This window comes from Physella acuta, unplaced genomic scaffold (genome assembly GCF_028476545.2).
Source record: "Physella acuta isolate Inbredline_101_S28 unplaced genomic scaffold, ASM2847654v3 ptg001856l, whole genome shotgun sequence".
In the NCBI taxonomy this organism is placed as follows: domain Eukaryota; kingdom Metazoa; phylum Mollusca; class Gastropoda; family Physidae; genus Physella; species Physella acuta.
In genome coordinates this window covers 167313-187878 of record NW_026733364.1, presented here as the reverse complement: position 1 = coordinate 187878, position 20566 = coordinate 167313, and the positions used below count along the sequence as shown (strand labels likewise).

Below are 20566 nucleotides of genomic sequence, written 5' to 3'. Positions count from 1 at the left end.
GTTCATAACTTCATCGTAGAAGCAGTGGATTGGTCTATATAACGTCACACATTTGTTGTTTGCCCACCATCCCCTCCACGATCTTGCACCATAGGTCGTCGTCTGTGCAGGTAATAGTTCTACCTCCCTCCCCCCTCTTCTACAATAACAACTGTTCTAATAAAAGTAACACACTTCCCATTATTTGTATATTGTATTATGTCAATATAAAAATAAAAAAATACGCCACGTTATATTTCTCATCTCCTCAAGTTAGCTCATCATCACATGAACCTGAGCTTTATGTGCGTGACGTCATTGATTTACAATGGTGCTAGCACCAATTTTAAAAAAAAAAATCGTAAAATTAGGTTGTCAATTTTTTTTTATCTGGTTAAAATTATAAAATATTAAGGAGAGAGGGGTGGCACCAAACCGAAAATGTAAGAAAAAATATCGGAGAGGGTCGGATGGCACCCTAAATGGCCGCACCAGGTCACTCGGTCAGCTGAGCTCGTCCATGCCAAATTACCTCTCGTCGTTAGGTCCGACAAGGGGGTTAAGCCCTGAAAACCCAGGCAGGTTGAGGTGATCTTTAATGATCATGATGTCCCCAACGTTGAAGTTGGGGTTGATGCCCCCTGCAGCGTTGGTCACGAAAAGCGCCTTAACTCCAATCAGGTACATGACTCGGACTGGCAGAGTTGTCTGAAACAATGGCAGGAGTGGATAGGTAGGCATATAAGCTGGTAAAGATTCGCAGTTTAAATGTAAATTTAATTTATAATTTAAACAATGTTCAACTTGAAAGTAAAAAGATTTCCTGAATGTTTGCTGGATGAGCATTTCTCACAAACCTCTTAGATATAAGAGTTAACATTGGAAATACTATAATCAAATGGGAGTTATTTAAATTATCTGCCCATAGGTTGACGAAAGAACAAACGTTTTATTGAAATTGTATAGGGGAGAATGAATTATGAGAAAAAACAACATATTGTCGCCCCTATGCTCCAAGCAAAAACAGAAAGGGGGAGAAGGGTGGGGGATGGGGGGTGGCAATCAGATCAGAATGGATTAGTGGTAATGTTTTTATTAAAGAACTCAACACATTGATGTGCATGTTATAGATTTTCTTTTTTTAAGAAATGTATAATAAAGCACAGCTGTTACCATTTGTTCACTGTAGTATAATGTGGCGTTATTTGTATCATTTTTGTACAGATGTATAATAGAGCATTGTTGCACTGTATATGTACAGTTGTAATTTACTACATCGTTGCACTGCTAATGTACAATTGTATAAATGAGCAATGCTGATACCGTTTGTGCACTGTATCCTTCATAGCAGTGAAACCTCCCTTGCATGAGAACCACGGGCTTGTTGCCCAGCGTACCAAAGACAAGGTTCCCTTCATGACCAGGAACTGTGGAAGACACGGATCTTTCTTAAGTCTCAAACATTCCTCCAGCAACCGAATACATTCGAACATAAAATCTATATCAAAGATATTGACAGATAAAACCTTTCAATGAGATTAGGGTACGCGTGAAAGATAACAGTCTATAAAAAGTGAAAACAAGTGTATATATATATATATATATATATATATATATATATATATATATATATATATATATATATATATATATATGCCTATATATAGTTATTATATAGTGTTGCTGCTGGTTATGAGTTGCATTGTTCAGATTTCTGGTTTGACCTATTTTGACCAGGAACAGAGCGATACAAATGTTAACACTACTTTGGATGACCTGGTCAAATATGAGCACATTAATTAATTTACTCTGACCCTGACAAGCTTCTTCATTCATTACCATTATCTTAGCATAATTAATTTTATCATGTTAGTGTGACAAATTGGCCGTTATAGTTTACTGAGAGCTTTAGAAATGTCTATAACTAAGTCGAAACTGTGTGAACACCATATTTAACACCTGGATAACAAGGTCATTGCTTTTGTTATCATATTTAAATCAAATTAACTGATCACTGGTTTGTTTGCTTATGATAATGTTATTGATTTTCTTTCTTTTTTTTCCAGTTAAAGCACACAGTCTGACTTCCCCCCACTGTTGAATACATTTTCTTAGAAAACTACTTCAGTAATGCTACTTGTTATTCAAAAGCACATGTTCAAGCTATATATAATATCGACAGTCTAAGTGTTTGGGGGTTATTAGTTTAGGCTGCCGTCAAACTTTTTGGTGCGATGATAAGAAATACGACGTCACCAGATAAAAAAACAATAACAGAGCAATAAAGCAACATATAATGGAAAAACTGGCCGATCCCCTGGGCTGCGTAGATTGGGGCGTTTTGATATAGATACATTTGAAGCGACAATAATCGAGAATCTGCTGGCTTCAGTAGCTACTCCCCTATGGGTCGATTGAGCAGGCTCAGGGCCCAACAACCGTGGTTGTAAAACAAATGTGACAGGGAGTCTTCTCCCGCGTAATTTGTCCAATTATAAAATGTCACTCGCATAGCAGACGTGAGGGATACTACACGAGATAACAGAACGAAGATAACGAGCATTTGTTTTGAAAACGGTAATTGTAGGGATTTACAACACCTTAAATGTATTCTCCAACATAAACGGCTTTCAACCTGGTTTCCTACAGCTGAGCTAGGCAGGAGATTGTCCGACTGTATCCTATATCTGCACTAGACAAGAGGTTGTCAACATTCCTCTTGTATTGCAGCTATTGAGTGTTGCAGCGGGGGTTCAGTTTTATGGTAGTCAATGATCCTTCTATCTATCCAGTTCCGGTGATAGCTCGCACTTGTCTGATTCGTTAATGCAAATTTATGTGCGTTTCCTGTCGGTATGTTAATCGTGGTCAGTGTATTCGCAGTCCTGTTCTGTGCGCATCCGTGTACTGCGTAGTTTAGTAGGATGGAAGTGTACTGTTGGTCACAATAAATAGTTGCGAGTAACTATATACGGAGTAGGTTTTCTAGAAGACTCGCAAAACGTAAATAAATCTTGTGGACATACATGCACGTATCTTCACTTGCAATGGTGCATTTCAACTCAAACTAGTCATAATCACAAGCCTAACGATAAATTTCGCCCAACCCTAAACCCGAAATATCTTTGTATCATTGTTCGATGTACTAATAATACGCATTAGATAGTTTGGTTTAAACAAAAACCATAACAATTTAATAGACTTTTTCTAAACGGCAAATACAGAAAAACAGAAAGATTATAAAGAGAGGGGATGAGGACATAATTGTGTGTTTGGAAATGGTGTGTATGAATATCTGGGGGGGGGGGGGGGGGGGGGGGGGAAACAACTTGAAAGATATACGAAAATGAAAAAAAATGCATTTATTTCTAATTTAAGAGCAGACAATTTGTACCTGTGCTCTTGGGGAATCCCTCGATCTCGGTGTATGGTAAAACCTGTTGGTCCTGTACATCATGGGCCAGCCCACCCAGCCCAGAGCCACAGATGATTCCAATGACGGGCCGACATGTCACTTTCGCCAAGATGTAATCAGCGATCTTCTTTATGTCTTCGTATGTATAGCTTGTTCTTTAGTGTGCAGAGCAAACAAAAATGTACGGTGGTAGTTTTTTTAATTATTGCACAGTAATTTCTAGAATATTATTTTAAAACTTTTTGATACAGACAGTTGTTGCCAAGATTGAACACTATAAAACCGTTGTAAGGAGTTATTCTGCTTCATGGGGGCCCATGGCTTTCTTACGCTAAGCATATTCCAAACATTCGAAAACTAGTTTATCTCTCGAAAATAGAAACATGTTTGAGATAATACTACGATTTGGAATTTAAATTTTCCCCAACTTTTTGGTTAATGTGGTTGCTTAAAACAGTTTGTTTTACTAACATAATTTAACATAACACGTGCTTAATCATAATTGTATAGCCTCTAAATATTAAAATTAAGCCATTGAGTAAAGGGTAACACGGGGAAATAACCAGTTTTCCCGCAGAGTTATTAAGCTTAGATAATCAGTATTTTTAGAGCCGTAGAATAGTGTGTTTGTGAATAGCGTTAACTCCGTGTTATTGTATTTTCTCCATGTGTTTAATGTGTGCTTTAAAAGACAAGTGCTTTAGACACGTCTGAAAGCAAGCTAGAAAATTAGCATACGCTTGGTGTCAGTGTTTCTTCCAGCCTTTTTTTTTCTCCTGGATGGGGGGGGGGGGGGGGGGGGGGGGGCACTTGATATTTTCGGGGGGGGGGGGGCGGACTAAATTTTCTGGGAGGGGGAGGGGGAAGGCGGACATTAATAAAAGTATATATTTTCTGTATAAATTCCATTTTGCTCGGGGGGGGGGGGGGTAGACTTCCCACGAAGAGATACCTGGATGTTGGTGTTGAAAATTTAGTGTATTATCGACTAAAGAATAGGTATAGAGGTTGTCCATAAATAACGTTACGCAATTCTTTGGGAAAATTTACGCCTCCCCCCTCTATAATCACACGTCTCATATACTCTCTGAAAAGGTTACACAATTTTGAACCTTCTCCCCTACCCCTAGGTGTGTGACGTAACTAGACGATCCCAAACACGTCTGGTGTTGGGTTGTTTATACCTTTAGTTTAATGTAACAAGCAGTTCATGAATCTAGCATGTTTAATAATTATTCTAATTTGCTGAAATAGTTTGTTTTAAAACGGACTTTGCCAGTCTGTTTCAATTTTCTTCCTTCACTTTTCTGACGTAGTTTTCAAAGTCGTTAAATGATTGCGTCAAAGCTGGCCTTTCTTTTAGCAGAAATATATTATCAAATGCGGTTGACATTTTTTTCCATCGCATCTCAAATGCTGCAACGATTACAAACTCCCCCTACTCCAATACACACAGCAATCGGCACTAAAATATCCGTTGGATACTTTAGTTAGTGTAACGGAGTTTAATGAACATCATAAATCCATCGATCACGTTGTAAAATCTTAGCCCCCCCCCCCCCCACCCAAATTTTTTTTTATAATAATTCAATGTTAACCCTAAAGGTTTGGTAACCTACAAAAAGAAAGAAAAAGCTTACCTTGCTCCTTGCCCTGACATTGTTCTATTTTCTGCAAACAAATCTAAGAAACAAAAAAAGAGCTTGAATGACTTTCCTTTCAGTTAATGGTACATTACTAGAATGGCTTGCAAACTTTAGGTTTCTGCGCTTCCCATGCAAACTAAATGGTGCTTTCATAAAAGTATTGTTGTAAGCCACTCATTTATAGCTATTAAATCTAGTATAACAGTGAGTACACCCTTATATATGTCCGCGTTCGAAAAATGTGACGCTAAAAAACAAATACAACTTGCGAAGATGGGTTATGATCGCGGGTTCGTTGCAATCGTCATTTTAAACTGACTCCAGAAACTAAAAGTAATTTTTTAAACAAGTATTTATTTTCAAATGTGTACGTTTTCAAAGATTGTACGTTTCTGTTATTTATTTATTTTTATAGCTAGGACAGGGCAAGTTCCGACCCTGTAGGTGAGGGAGGAGGGCGCCAAACACTCTAGAAAAAAAAATTAAAAAGCTCCGTTATACAAAGTAGAAGTTTAAAAAAGTAGACTACTAATAGACTTCAAAGACTGATATATGTTTTCTACATCAGTTGTGTGACACCAAAATGAAAGCTGCTGAGGTACAGTGGCGGGTAAAAGAGCGCCCCTTATCTCTTCAAACTGGCGGGCGGGGGTGCAAAAGTGATGGTTCTCCCAGGGCAACGCCCCTGGATTCTCTGCTGTTAAGTTAACTATCGTTTTAAATAAATATATAGATAACAATTTAGACTATATATTTAGCTATATATATATATATATATATATATATATATATATATATATATATATATATATATATATATATATATATATATATATATATGCATGATATACAGACCTACATATTATATGCATACATAAGCCTTTATATATCTTTACAATAGAAACACCACTTACATCCTGCAACAGGATCACCTTACAGACGTAACAGATATGACTAGGACTAGCCAGTAATCTTAAATATAAGGCAACAGCAGTCACGTGTATGTTGTGATATTGATCAGATTTGTTGCATCACGCGAAACAATGAGACAAACACAGTACAGGGGTGTTAAAGGTCACAGTTAATTTCCTGGGGTCAAAGTTAATTTACAAACAGACACAGACGGCATGCTTCGGCTGGGGCCATACAAATGTGCTCTATGCAACACACTGACGACTGGTGTGCTAGTTTCTAACTAATGCTAACCAGCGGTCCAGCCTCCGAATCGAAGAGGCGAAACTTTTCTGCTCAGTAGGTCATACATTCGCCATTTTACTAAATATACAAGTATAAATATATTTTAATAAAAAAAGTTAACTTACTGGCTTGATTTATTATGTTATTAGTTATCTCTAATACTTAAATACTCTGTTTTAATTACTAATTAGGTTGTCAACACACTAAATTCAAGTAAATTGTCTTGGGGAAGCCTGGTGTTGATTCGTTACACACCTATTTATTCTCACTACTGAAAGGGCTGGTTCGCGTCAGGCTTGTGCTCCAGTAAAAAAAAAGCGACTACCTAAAAAAACGAAAAAAAAAAAAAAAAAAAAACAACCTTACCGCAGCTGTTGCTACAGGAAATATGTATGCCTTGCGCGGTATACTTCGCGGTATATTAATTACTTATATGGTACGGAACGTTAGTCTCTACCACGTTGCATAGATAATTTGATCTGAATTTAAATAGATAATAACCCAGTTAATAACTCAGCTATACGATTAAGAATGATTCCTGCTTAAAACTTATACTTATACCGTATGCCTAGTTGACAAAAGTACTGGTAGGCTACAGTTTTAATTAAAAACCTGAATATATTAAATTTTTAAATTTTAAAAAAAATCACAATACTTTATACTTAAAATTTATTCTTTTTCTACCTAGAGTCTAAGTAGTTTTAATATTTTGATACCTGAACGAAAATATGCGGTCTTATTTAAAGTTTTATTTTCATTATTACTTTAATATTGAAGTCCACAAAATCAGGTTTACTGCAAACTTTCTTACGCTTATTCTGAAAATTAAAACTTATAAGTTGCTAATGAGCAGTTAATCAATTTTAATACTGACGCTTAAAAGTTAAATCGATGTTATTTAAATGGTTGTTATTACTTAATGAAAAATCTTTGTCAAACGTCTTAGGTTCCCCTCTGTACTTTTGATAACGTTTAAAAATCGGGTAGGCCTTTATGGCGTCATTAATAGACACCAATTGTTTGCCGTACTTTGTGAGCGATGAGCAAATGTAAATTAATATGTAAACGGTAAACGGATTATCTTTGTAGGTGTTACACTTGTTAAAAAAAGTAGAAGTGTCAAAGTTTGTTATACAAATAAGTGTAATTGTGTGAACACAGTTCCTATCACGAAGGCACATGTTTCAGTAAGCCTTTGCCAAGTCCTCTCATCCGGCCCGCGGAGATCTTTTTGTCCAAGGAAAAATCGTTTGTTGGTGATGGCTGAGGAACTTTGAGCAGAAAAACAAAGACATGCCTGGAAGAAACTGACCCCCGAACTGAAATTTGATAGTTAATGCGGCCTTTGGACTGAAAAGTTTGGAGACCCCTGCTATAAAGTAATCAAGTGCTCATCAGCACGGTCCCACTTTTTGTTAGTGTCTGAGTGACTGTGTAAAAAATGATGTCTCATGTTTGTATTTTCCCCCATGCATGTACCCCCCCCCCCGTATATAAACAGTTAAAAGAAACACGATATATTCTGAAATTATACAGCCATATAGGCCTAAGTAAATTTATAAAGCACACACCATTTCACTGTAAGAAATAGGGATATTTTATTATTTTTTAAAACTATACATATTGCCATATTTCTTTTTTTAGTAAACAAAACGATTGACCACTTGATGGTCTCTCTCAAGATATTATAAAAACAAAGATATTGAAAACAACATTCCCAGGGTAAGCAGTTAACAATTATTGTCCATCTCTTCTAATTTGGTCTCAAAGATCAGGTCCTGAATTTTCTTTTTAAGAATCAGAAGACGTCTGCCGTTTTTTATCTCCCTTAGCTCAGCCTCGACATGTCTGGCAAAAGCTGTGAACTGGTTTTCATACTGTGGTGACGGGGCGTGGTCATTCGGTCGATTTACATTGACGATGGTGTCGAATGTGGGGGTCGATGTCCCCCATACCTTTCGCTTACGTGGGCGCCGATACACTTGGGTATCTTCTGTATGCACTTCTCCATTCTCCAACACTTCATCACAGTGATTCAAATTACTGGGGTTATCTTCATCATTGCCGGTGCTCTCTTCTGCAAGAACCTGAAATAAATAATAAAACAATTATGCATTTTTCTTCAATGGCTATCATACTCAAAACAGGGGAAATAACCGCGAATTTATCTCCACGACTTGTCAACCCAGAGTAGCTTCTGTCAACAGTCGCCCAAGTTTTAAGTTTGACTAAACTGTGCTTATGACTGACAGTATTAGTGGAATAATAACATTCATCGCCCCCCCCCCCCCCCACACACACACAATTTGCCATGGTTAAAATTATTAATTTAGCAAGCAAATAATTTGCGTTTATTTGAAGGACTGGTAATATAAAAGATAAGGTAGGTTTAAACATTATAAAAAGTATTAACAAACTGCCTATAACAATGACAATATTTAAGAACGTTTAAATGCCATGGATGGTGATAAGGGGTCGTCCATAAATCATGACGTCACACTCGTAGGGGGGGGGTCCGTAATTTTGATGACGGTGTGGGGGGAGGGGGGGGGGGGGTCATTATAAAAAAGCAATGTTAGAAAACGAATTTTAGACTTTATTTCGCGTTTTAGATAACTGTTTAAATAAGTTGTAATAGGAATTGATTAAAATATACTCTATTTTGACTGGGTTCAGACAAGATTTTAGAAAAATATCGATGTAAAAAAAAAAATTAACTGCAATTTTGAGGGAGGTTGTAGGCTGAGATGTGACGTCATTTTAGGGGGGGGGGGTCTGGCTTTTTATGACGACGTGTCACGGAGGGGAGGAGGGGGAGGTAAAAATCGTCCAAAAAAGCGTGACGTCTTTTATGGACGACCCCTAAATCTTAAATACTAGTAAGCATATTTATATTTTTTATTATGTTTATAGTTATAGCCTATATTAATAGACCTATATACTATAGGCATATAGGTTTATACGGGAGATATTATTTAGGCTATACAGTTTGCACTGTTAATTATTGAATAATTAGATTCTATATACTACAGAGACTAATATTTATTTGTTGTTAGAAAAGCAAAATGCGCGTTCGTGAATTCTAGATCTATATCCAAGTCTTCTTAGATAAATAGATTTAGTCTCGTGGCACTTGATAAAGTGTGTGATAGTGCGGGCCGGGGAGAGGGATCAAAGTGCCCGAAAATAAAAGTGAAGATTAATTTATTAATTTAAGTTAATTAATGCAAAATGGGCTTTAATCTACAACCTTTTGTAGATTAAAGCCCATTTTGCATTAATTTAAAAAAAATATTTTTTTAAATAAGAAAACAATTATAAAATTAATATGTCGTGTAACAACATTAATTGCTTGTATTCAGTAACATACCTTAATTTTTGCTAGGTTCGAGTCCGGTTTTTCAACGCCTATGAGGAACATTAGCATATCATAACCGTACCATCTGGGTACAAAAGTGTCGTCCCTGCCTGTAAGTTTGGAAGTTTCAACTTTTTTTGTGTTCCCGGTAAAACTGTGACCTCAAATTGTGGAGTTTACTTTCCACGTCTTTGTAGCCGACATCGAATAATGTTGCCAACTCCGCGTAGTTATTCCTTTTCATAGCACGGTTATTGAAATCAGCACATGTTGGATCCCATAAACATCTTCTGTTACGAAATTCCTCTATAAGTTTAATAGTATCTTTTTGGGTCAGCTGCATTTTATCATCAAAATACTTGTGGAACAGACTGCATACACAAGAACAAATCTTATCCGATTATACAAGTTGCTACAACGCATGCGCATATTAAGACTTGTGCCTTCCGGCACAAATCCCTATTTTCAATACGACCATAATAACACGGTACAAGTATCTAAACACACACATCGACCACTGCCATGCGTAATGGCGCTAGCGCGAAGAGTTTGTTCTAGGCCTAATATAAAACTTTTATATTATAAAAGTATTATATTATAAAAGTTAGCATATCATTAATACCTCCCCCCCCCCAAGGACAGAAAAAAATGTTGCTTTCTTTAGCCCATCTGCCGAAATATTTCTAACAATACTTAGATAAAAACAAATGGTATTTTACCAATAACAATACATAGTTCTCTCCTTCCACATAATTTGTCGCCATTCGACAAAAAGTTATATATATATATATATATATATATATATATATATATATATATATATATATATATACCATAAACATTTGTAAGCCTAAGTATACGCCTAACTTTTTGTCGAATGGCGACAAATTATGTAAACATTATATTGATCCACCTACAAAAAAGCATTTAGGGGTCTGACTCTAACAGTTATTAATTCAAGTGGAAAAATCATTGTAATTGTAGTATTAGTAGTAAATTATTAAATTTGGTGTCACCATCCCCGCCCCCCCCCCCCCACATGGCTTGACGTGTCAGATATTACAACCCTCAAGAAAACCTTTTTGAAGTTTTTCCTCAGACAAATTTTGAAACTTTTTGTTGGTGCCCCTCCCCCTTTCCTCCCCTCGGTGATAGCTTTAAACTGTGCACAGATAATACTAACGATGTTCTTCTATAGTCGGTTATAAATACAGCTGGATGTAGTATTGTTTTCTATATCGTTAGCAGGTTTACATCATGGTGTCGCTCTAAATTAAACGACTTTTTAACTCTAATTAATAATTTATTTAACTGGAATTATCGTTATTTTTTCTAAATATATTTTGCTATATTTGCCTTGGTATCACCCGGTGCGGACCGCACCCTATACGCCTCTGTTGATTATATATATATGTATATATATATATATATATATATATATATATATATATATATATATATATATATATATGATTTGAGGGGTGGGTGTGGCACTAGGCTTCCATGCCCTTTCCTAGATGTGCCCACATCTAATAAAGAATAGTATCTTAGCCTAAACAGAAAACTGAGGACAAAAACATACAAACTATAAGTAAGCAAAAGATTTGTTTCAGCAATTTTAAAACGTTTATTTAAGTATTTTTGATTGGACGGTTGAGCAATTCCTTTGATAATTCGCAGTTTTAATTAAGTTACATTTCTTCTAATTTAGTCTCAAAAATCAGGTCCTGAATTTTCTTTTTAAGCAGCAGAAGTCGTCTGTTGTTCTTGATCTCCGTGAGCTCAGCCTCAATGTACTTGGCGAAAGACGAGAGGTGGTCATCAGCATGATTCAAGCTGTTGTCATAGTTTAGTTTTCGCATTTTGGACATGGTGTTCTCTGAGGCCGACTCGGTAGTGTCAACTACCTTTCGCTTTTGTGGCTGTTCGGCGATCTCAGGCATATCAAGATGCACCTCATCAATGCGTATGATTTGATCGCAGTGGTTAAAATTGTCTGTAGGCCCACTGATACTAATAGTGGGGAAATCCTTTTTATCAATACAGGTACTATTATTTCCCGTCAAAATCTGAAACATAATCATGGTATATTGGATATTGGTATGTCACTGCGATTATTCGAGCGAACATATTCCTTTTTAAAAAATGGGGAGGTGGGGGGGGGGGGGAAGCAGTAACTACGTGATGTTTTTGAGCAACACCAGGATTATGCCCCGTGTGTTTTATTTTGGGTGACCAAATGGACTTCCTATTTGCTCAACGTTTCTCGATAGTCCAACTTTAAAAAAGGACCTCTCGGGAATGCCCCCCCCCCCCCCATTCATTAACCATACCACTGATGAAAGCTAATGGCTTTTGGGCCTTGAACATCCGCATTGAGAAAGAAAGTGAGGTTGTCTTAAAATACCACAAGTAAATATTTGGCCAAACTGATAAAAAGAAACTCAATTTAAATGAAAAAGCCTACAATTGAATACTAAAACAACTTACAATGTTCGGGCATGTTAGTCCTTAAAGGATAGCACGCCCTTTTGTCGGATTTTTGTGAGGAAGTGTGACGAAGGTGAGAGGGAGGGGGAATAGGACGCATATTTTGCCTTTTAAAAAGTTATTTTTAAACTGAATCAAAACAGTTTTTTACAAGTTTAATTTTTGTGCGTGGTATATTTTCATAAAAATAGATCGATGAATCAAGTAATGTCCAAGGAAAAAAAAAGCAACACTAACATTTTGCCATATGAAATATTAGTGATGCTTTAGGGTAAACCCAGAGACGAGGTGTGTGTGTGTGGGGGGGGGGGGGGGGGCTCACTGGGTAAAAAAAAATTAACCTAATATTCTGGGCTTACTTTCTGAATTCTACACTGTCGAAATTACGAAAATAAACAGCAACTCAGTTTTATGAACTAATTTAAGAATTTTCCTCATCAAAATAAAAACTGATATGGGAAAGTGACTGGTAAAAACTTTCCTCGACATTTACGAATTGGGGGGGGGGGGGTGACAAAGTGAATAGCTACATATAAGCATGAATGCGGGCGGGGGGGGGGGGGGGACAAAAAATGATAGCTCGTCCCATTTGCTTGAACGGGTCGCTACCCCTCGGCTAAATTAACCGTTAACAAACCGCGTAGGCTATAATTTATGCTTACCTGTAGAGTTTCTTCCAGGCATCTCTGCCCCCCCCCCCCGAAGAAAGTCTACCGCCCCCCCCCTCCCCGAAAATTTCATGTGCCGCCCCCCCCCCCCCCCCCGGAGAAAAAAGTCAGGAAGAAACACTTTATCAGTAGAGGGAAACAGCTAAGTTAGGCCTACTATTGTTAAAATGAAACTAGGTTGGTTATAGAATATCTTACTCAAGGGAAAAGCTTTTAAAACATTCATAACATTGGAGTGGGTGGGGATGGCGAAGTGTGACGTCATCTTACGGGCGGATCCCCCCCCCCCCCCACGTATCCACTTACATACGTTTTTATCATTTGTCTTTAATTATATTATAAAAACAAAATACTTAAATCGGTAGTGACCTTTATCAACGTGGCATATGGTTGTTCTAAACCCACGAGGAACAGAAGCAGATCATAACCATACCACTTGGGTCTAAAAACTTCGCCCATGCCAGTTAATTTTGAGGACTCCACCTTCCTATGTTCTCGAAAAAATTGCGATTTCAAACTGTTTATTTTGCGTTCCACGTCCTTGTAGCCCATATCAAATACTGCTGCTAATTCTAGAATGTTATTTCTTTTGATTTTACGATTACTGTAGTCAGCAGAGTTCAAGTCCCATAAACATCTTCTGTTACGAACTTCCTCGATAAATTTAATTGTATCTCGCTTAGTAAAAAGCATAATTAAATGTTTAGAAAATAACACAGAACAACTTTGGGGAACAATTTCAACAGTAAACAAGTTGCTGTGACGCATGCGCAGATAAAGATTTGTGAATCCTGGGACAAGTCTCCTGGCCTTTTTTCAGGGCACAAATTAGTAAGCCTAATATCCTGCTTTCTAGATCTACGTAAAAAAATGGTATTGACACCTTTTAAAAAATAAATTAGGATAGTCCATATTTCAATATTTTAGATAAACAATTATAGTTATTTAGACAATTAACTTTATTAGTATGTTTATTTCCCATTCAAAAACATACAAACAAATATTTTATGGCAATCATTAGACTTAGCTTAGGCTAATGTAACTAATGTTCATATGTTATATATCTAGATCTAGATCTACTTGCTTTTAAATACGATAACAGGTAGGCCGTTTAGTAATACAAAAAAAATTTAAACCTGCTTTTTCAAACGGCGGGTAAAAATTGTAAGCATAAATTTGACAGTACTTAAAAATGAGTGGGGTTGTATTTACGTTTGGTCTTTTTTCGACAATGAAATGTTTGTCTATAATTATCCATTTGTCCTGACATGTTTCACATACATAGAACTAATGCAAAAACGCAGTAACATAAAACAAAAAATACCAGTCAGCATGCTTAGACCTAAATACAAATACACATTAACTTATTCTGCATTCGTGATATGTGCCCGCTGTAAATATATATACATATATATATATACATTCTACACATTTTTGTTTTTGTAGATCTAGGCCCATTCTAGCATTTTGTGCCCGCAACTTATTTCCATGGTTTTTAAGATAATTTATTTTATTAAAATATTGTTAAACTACGGGGAAATTTTCATAGTAACTTTTATTATAGATTTAGGCCAATCAGTCGCGTTTCAATAACGCATTCACTATTCAAAATAAATAATAAATTAGTTTTTATTTTTCAGTTTTTTTTAAAGATAACTTTACATCGTGATCCATTAAATAGCTCAGCGGCCAATGGAAAAATAAATAAATAATATTTATTATTATAATCCAGATTTTTTTCACCTGCTTGACTCTAATGTAAACAATAGAAGGCCAAGCACAGCAGTCTAAAACGTGACTGAACTGTACTGTTAACCAACAAAATTACAAAGGCAATGTTGACAGTGTCAGCTGAATGGAGAGAAGGCTAGTTAAAGTTTAAACAAAATGCCTGTCTTTTTGTGATAAAAGAAAAAGTTGTCATGACCTGGCCCAGAATAAGAACAGGCTCTATCGGCATCATTAGCAAAATTACTTACCTGCTAAAAAGTGAAATGACTACACAAAGTCAAAAGGTAGCAAAAATTTCAAATTGTTTATGAACATTTTTTTTATTTTTATTTATTTTAATAAATTTTAGTTGAGTTAAGACTTCTGGGTAATCTATCGTTTTAGGTACGTAAAATCGCCCGCGACTAGTAATGTGAAAAACAGGTGACTCCTTACATTTTAATAATTATTTCACATTTTGAGGAGGATTTATGTTTAGAAAAATACAAAAATGTTTCCTTGTTTCATTTATGTACCTGTTTTTAAACAATTGAATTAAAACTTTTCAGTAATAAATGAACACCAGCGATGTTTCCAACAGATGCAACCATGCTCATTTACTATAGCAGCCATCTTGTTAAAGTTTTATTTTTATAGACTTATAGCGCAAGATTCAGGCGGAAGTCACTCTATTTTACAAATGGCTGCTGTTTATATAGCAAATCTTGCTTGCAGACACTGCTGTTTAAAGTTAATTTCTGGCCTATATTGATATATTTAGCCATTGATTTAGGTTTATTATTCATTTATATATAATATTTGACACAAACATATCACAATACACTTCTATTACAGCCTTGACAATGAGGTAACGTTTTCGTACATTAATAGCCGCGGGCGATTTTACGTACCCAAAACGATAGATTACCGACTTCTGAGTTTAGTAAAAACTAAAACTATCTAGAATCTATAACTAGATCTATAATCTACAGATAATTCTTTCTATTATAGATTAGATAAAGCCTAGGCCCTAGACTGGCCTAGAGTGAGTGCCAGTTTCATCTGATGAAAACATTGTTCATTCTGTTAAATAATCTTTATCCTATACATGATTATTCATGATATGATGAATGAAACTATGGTACATGTTTGGATGAAAATAATAAATATTGTAGGCCTAAATCTAGCAAAATATAGTCCAGACTACTGGTACTCTAGTGGTAGATCTAGTTAACTAGTTAAACTAGTATTGATATTGTGTTGAAAGATTAAATATTGGGATGGTATTATAGCATGAAAATTGGATGAACTATGAGGCCAAGCTTGATCTTTAATTAGAATATCTTAGTGTTAGTTAGGAGCAAGCTGACATTACGGAAATCTACTTTAATTAGGTGTATTTGATTATATTTTTACAATATTTGCATGTTTGAAGTATTATTGTTTAAGAACAACTTATTGATGTTAATTGTAATTTGTATCATTGTAAAGGGAATTGTCTGTGGTTTCAGAGGATAAGCTTATTAGAATTTTAGGAGATCGCATTAAGTTTTTATATATGGTTATTTGGGGTCGGTTAGCACAAAAGGGGGGGAAATTTTCACAGGTAAGTGCTAGAATTCGCCTCGAGAACAATGTGTCACCCGAGACGCTCGCAGGTGGGGTATATAAACCGGTGAGTTAGCCTTCGAGGGGATGGAGAAACAACGGTCCTAGCCTGTAATTTATGCAGCACACGTATTGGCGCTATAGTCTTGTTAGATGCGCACTACACAGACAATTCCCGCTCAAGAAAGATAGTTAAATAAAGATTTGTAGAAGACGGCTTATTCTTCATTCTTGATCGTCTGTGACTGAGAGTGAGAAATAGAAGAGAAGAAGGTTACATTTGATAGAAGCAAGAATATTACAATAGAACAGTATATTTTGAGAGCAGTAAAAACGCTACAATATCGTCAAGTATTGTAATCTCCATTTGGATTGTCGATAAAAAACTCTTCCTAAAATACTGTTGTTGGTAATATTGTATTAATTGTAACCTCCAGTTTATTGTAGTTGTAACTAGGTTAGAGTTTATGATTTGTTTGGATTAGCGGTTATAGAGGGTTTGGGTTGAGGTTAGCATTTGATTAAGTGGTGTTGAAAGTCCATGGGTTTTTAGTTAACTAACATAACCTTAATGCAAATATGTATATTGGAAAGATTAAATTGATTCCTTTTGCTTTTTCAAGGCCACTTTGTCTCGACCTTTGTCTGATATGACACAGTTCAGAGAAGTATTTAGTAAGGCTAAGCACATTGTTGTACTGACTGGGGCAGGAGTAAGTGCTGAGAGTGGTGTACCAACGTTTAGAGGAGCTGGGGGATTTTGGAGGAAATGGCAAGCCCAGGTATTCTCCTCTTCAAAAGTTGGAAGTGATAAGATATCTAGTTTTTAAAAATAAATTTGATCAACAGATATAGGTCTACAACAAATCATGAATTATGTACTAAAAATATTGTAATACCATTAGTTAAATTTATTTTCAATATAATAGTTGCATATTATATTTTCTAGTTTCAAAAAATGTATCTTGTTGTTTTATATAGTTCTTTGAAAAATGCATAGTTTGTCAGTCATCCAACTTTACATCTTAGGATCTGGCCACCCCACAGGCATTTAAATCAAACCCATCGCTTGTATGGGAGTTTTATCACTATAGGAGAGAAGTTATGGCAAGCAAAAAACCTAATCCTGTAAGTGTAATGTCTGAGTATGTAAATCAAATGGTTTATTATTACAATTAAAATTTTTTGTTTAAAACACTTGTTAAGAACTAATTAGATTTTTGTTTTGTTAAATTTTAGTTAATTTAAAATATAGGTTTCATATTCCTAAGGCACATATAGCTATTGCTGAATGTGAAAAAAGATTAAAAGAGCAAGGAAGAAAAGTTGTTGTAATCACACAGAATATTGATGAACTACATAAAACTGCTGGGTCAGAAAATATTTTAGAATTGCATGGTGAGTATCTTTACTTTACTCATTGAGACAGCTTGTTCTAATTGCAAAACACAAATCTGAACATTCATGTCATGGTAAACAATTTTTGGATTTACTGGTACTTGTTATCACCTATTTCTTACTTTTTCATTGTAGGAAATTTATTTACAACACGCTGCACAAAATGCAATGATGTAAAAAAAAATCATGATAGCCCCATTTGCCCTGCCTTGGCAGGAAAAGGGTAAATATCTATTAAAATTTGTCAGAAATCTTTGTTTTGATGGGAAGTTGGGTATTAGAATAATAATTATGTACTAATTTGAAACCATTCATAGAGAGCCTAATCCTGAATGCCAAGATGCAAAAATTCCTGTGGATAAACTTCCTATGTGTAAGAAAGACAACTGCAAAGGTTTGCTGCGACCTCATGTTGTATGGTTTGGAGAAGGTCTGGATCCAGATGTTTTGGATCAAGCACATCAAGAATTAGGAGCATGTGATCTTTGCCTAGTTGTAAGTTTAGTACATATTTGTACATGCAATAGGTTTAAAAAAAAACACTTTTGAATGTGCTGAAATACAATCACAAACCATGTTGGTTAAGCTATTTACTCTAAATTTATTAGAATTACTTGTTTATATGTAATCAGAAATAAATTACTTTGTTATAAGACTAATTTCAAGTTTAAATGTTGTACAGGCTATTTTTTCCAAAATAGAGTTTGAGTAAGGACATTTCATGTTTTTTTAAAATCTTTGTTCATCACACAGGTAGGAACATCCTCTGTAGTTTACCCTGCGGCCATGTTTGCCCCTGAGGTTGCTTCTCGGGGAGTACCAGTGGCAGAATTCAACATCGAGACAACTCCAGCAACAAACTCTTTCGGGTATTTAATCTACTTGTCTTACAGCATGTAGATGTAACATATGTTGTCTGGTAAAATCATTATATTTTAATATAGAGTCAAATTTTCATTAACAATTTTTCTTTTATAATTAACACAGATTGTTTTTTTTTGTCTAATTATTTTGCCCAAGTCTCATTTCCGTTTGTTTAGTTTCTTGGTCATTTCAGCAATATTTACTTGAGTTTTATTTTGTGAATTCTTCAATAATAGTTATCTGTTAAAAGCAATGGGGGCTTAATGTTTGTTGTACACTTGCCGTTTCTTGTATATTTGTCTTGTGCTTTGCATATATTAGAGCAGATGGTAAAAATTACATGTTAAATACTATATTAAACATTCATTATACCATAAACATTTTTATGTTAATAGGTAAATTTTGGAGATATTCTCAAACATAATATATGAATAAAAAAATAGAAAGCTTGAAGAAATAATTGTAAAAATAACATGGACAAGATCACAGCCAACTTTTGAAGCCTATATTTGCTTGCCTATATTTAAATGTATCAAAATCTAGCAGACAACCGTTAGTAATTGCAAGTAATAGCCAGGATGACTTTACTAAAGAAGACTGGTTTTATAAGGTTTATTAAACACATTAAAAAAATTCAGGCTTTAGATTTACCTTGATAATTGAATTAGGTATAAAATGAAAAGGAAACCACTGTAGATTAAAATTATTTAAGCCTTTGCTTGAAATCACATTTAATTTCCAAACATGGCACACTCTTGTGACATACATTTCTGGAATTTTGTTAAGTTCAAACAAAACTTTTTATTTTATGTATGGTTACACAATATTTGTTAAATTTTTCAGATTTATGTTTCAAGGTCCAGCAGGGCAGTTACTGCCCACAGCTTTAGCTCCACATGAGAATGAAAGAAAATAAACTTTTGTACAAGTTTGTGTTATCACATAATTATTGATGCTAAGTGTCTACAATTGACTGCAAATGTGAACTAGTATCATTTTGTGTACCATGAGCTTTCTGCTATAATAATTCAATTGTATAAATTGGAAATTTTTTTGTAACTAGAATGTTTGACAGAGTAAGTGTAAGATAAAATGATCTTTAACCTCCATAAATTTTCTAAGCCAAATTAAACTTAATTTTTTCAATGAACTGGTAAATGATGTATATATAGTGAATGAACTTTTGTGAATGATGTATATATAGTAAATGTTATTCATTGTTTGGATTGGTTGTGATGTATACTTTTTAAATAGCCTTCCCATTTATCTTATTTAATAACAAAATTCATGTTTTTTGTGTAACTTGCAAGCTTTTAAATTTAATTTTTTAAATTTGAAAGCTGATGATCAGATCTTTTACATATTTTAATGACCAAAGCTTTTATGAATGAAAGCAAATTAATTTTTAAAATTTTTTGTTGCATTTAAAAGCTTGCTGCTATAAAGGTTTTTACATTTGTTTTATTTTTTAAATCATTGTCAATATAGTAGGAAGGCCGAGTGTAAGACATAGCTTTGTCCAAAAGAAGTCTTGTTAATCATTATTAAAAATGTTAATTACAGATTCTGAATTGATGCTATGACCTTAGATGTTGAGCCATACCTTCGATATCATGAAATTTAAAGAAAATAAAATGTTTAAAAAAGTGTTTGACCCATGTTTATAGAAATATAATAATTCTTATACAGGTAACTAACAATATTTTTGAAGTGCACTTTTTTTAATATATGCAATAAAACATTGCTAATAATAATAATTAATGCCAAAAAACTTAAAAACTAGGATCACATGGTCACTGGGATTTACATAAGAGTTAGATTACTGCAGCTATAGTCTAACCTTATTATTATTTAGTGCATAGAAGGTTGACTCCTAAATCTGAATTGTGTTGGAGGAATATTACAATTAAGAACCAAGTAGAAGAAAGTAACACATGTAATCTTTGAAATTGTATTTAAGTTTAGAAAATTTTAAATTTATAAAATTCATAATTTAAAAAAAGCATACAAAGCAATTAAAAAAAAAACCAAAACTTAATAACCAGTGTTGCTATATCTTTGCTTCATTTCATACTGGGATTATGATACTGACATGTATTATATTTTAAAAGTATTTTTGTTTTTAACTCTTAAAAAACATTTGTTAATGAATATTTCAATGTTTAAACCAAGAAATCAAAACTTCAATGAGCCTAGTAAAAAATTAAGTGTATCTAGTACCATTACTAAAATG

At 34.6% G+C, this 20566-nt stretch overlaps 4 protein-coding genes across 10 annotated transcripts; 1 reads left to right on the top strand and 3 right to left on the bottom strand.

Moving 5' to 3' along the window:
- Positions 1–511: 511 nt before the first annotated feature.
- On the bottom strand, positions 512–6689 carry LOC131930838 (purine nucleoside phosphorylase; the record flags this gene model as incomplete). 6 transcript variants are annotated; one of them, XM_059287487.1, is given in 5 exon segments in its annotated part: positions 512–687; positions 1303–1406; positions 3374–3549; positions 5035–5077; positions 6599–6689. In XM_059287487.1, coding segments are annotated over 4 exon segments (476 nt in total), but the record flags the coding sequence as incomplete, so codon positions are not given.
- Positions 6690–7836: 1147 nt separating this feature from the next.
- Positions 7837–10027, bottom strand: LOC131930839 (uncharacterized). The gene is made up of 2 exons (XM_059287489.1): positions 9608–10027; positions 7837–8324 (listed from the first exon to the last, which is right to left on the bottom strand). Exons 1-2 carry the CDS (start codon positions 9662–9664, stop codon positions 7968–7970), a joined length of 414 nt encoding a protein of 137 aa, XP_059143472.1. The 5' UTR covers positions 9665–10027; the 3' UTR covers positions 7837–7967.
- A 1177-nt stretch (positions 10028–11204) lies between these two features.
- Positions 11205–13516, bottom strand: LOC131930825 (uncharacterized). Its single transcript, XM_059287453.1, has 2 exons — positions 13123–13516; positions 11205–11664 (listed from the first exon to the last, which is right to left on the bottom strand). Exons 1-2 carry the CDS (start codon positions 13444–13446, stop codon positions 11287–11289), a joined length of 702 nt encoding a protein of 233 aa, XP_059143436.1. The 5' UTR covers positions 13447–13516; the 3' UTR covers positions 11205–11286.
- A 990-nt stretch (positions 13517–14506) lies between these two features.
- LOC131930824 (NAD-dependent protein deacylase sirtuin-5, mitochondrial) lies at positions 14507–20443 on the top strand. Of its 2 annotated transcripts, none has more exons than XM_059287451.1 (8): positions 14507–14768; positions 16695–16853; positions 17101–17199; positions 17343–17469; positions 17605–17692; positions 17787–17964; positions 18223–18338; positions 19177–20443. In XM_059287451.1, the coding sequence occupies exons 1-8, from the start codon at positions 14676–14678 to the stop codon at positions 19247–19249; spliced, it is 933 nt and encodes a 310-aa protein (XP_059143434.1). In that variant the 5' UTR covers positions 14507–14675; the 3' UTR covers positions 19250–20443. The 2 variants fall into 2 exon arrangements, with proteins under 2 accessions (XP_059143434.1, XP_059143435.1); XM_059287452.1 differs by lacking the exon at positions 14507–14768 and adding an exon at positions 15557–15604.
- The last annotated feature ends 123 nt before the right edge of the window (positions 20444–20566 follow it).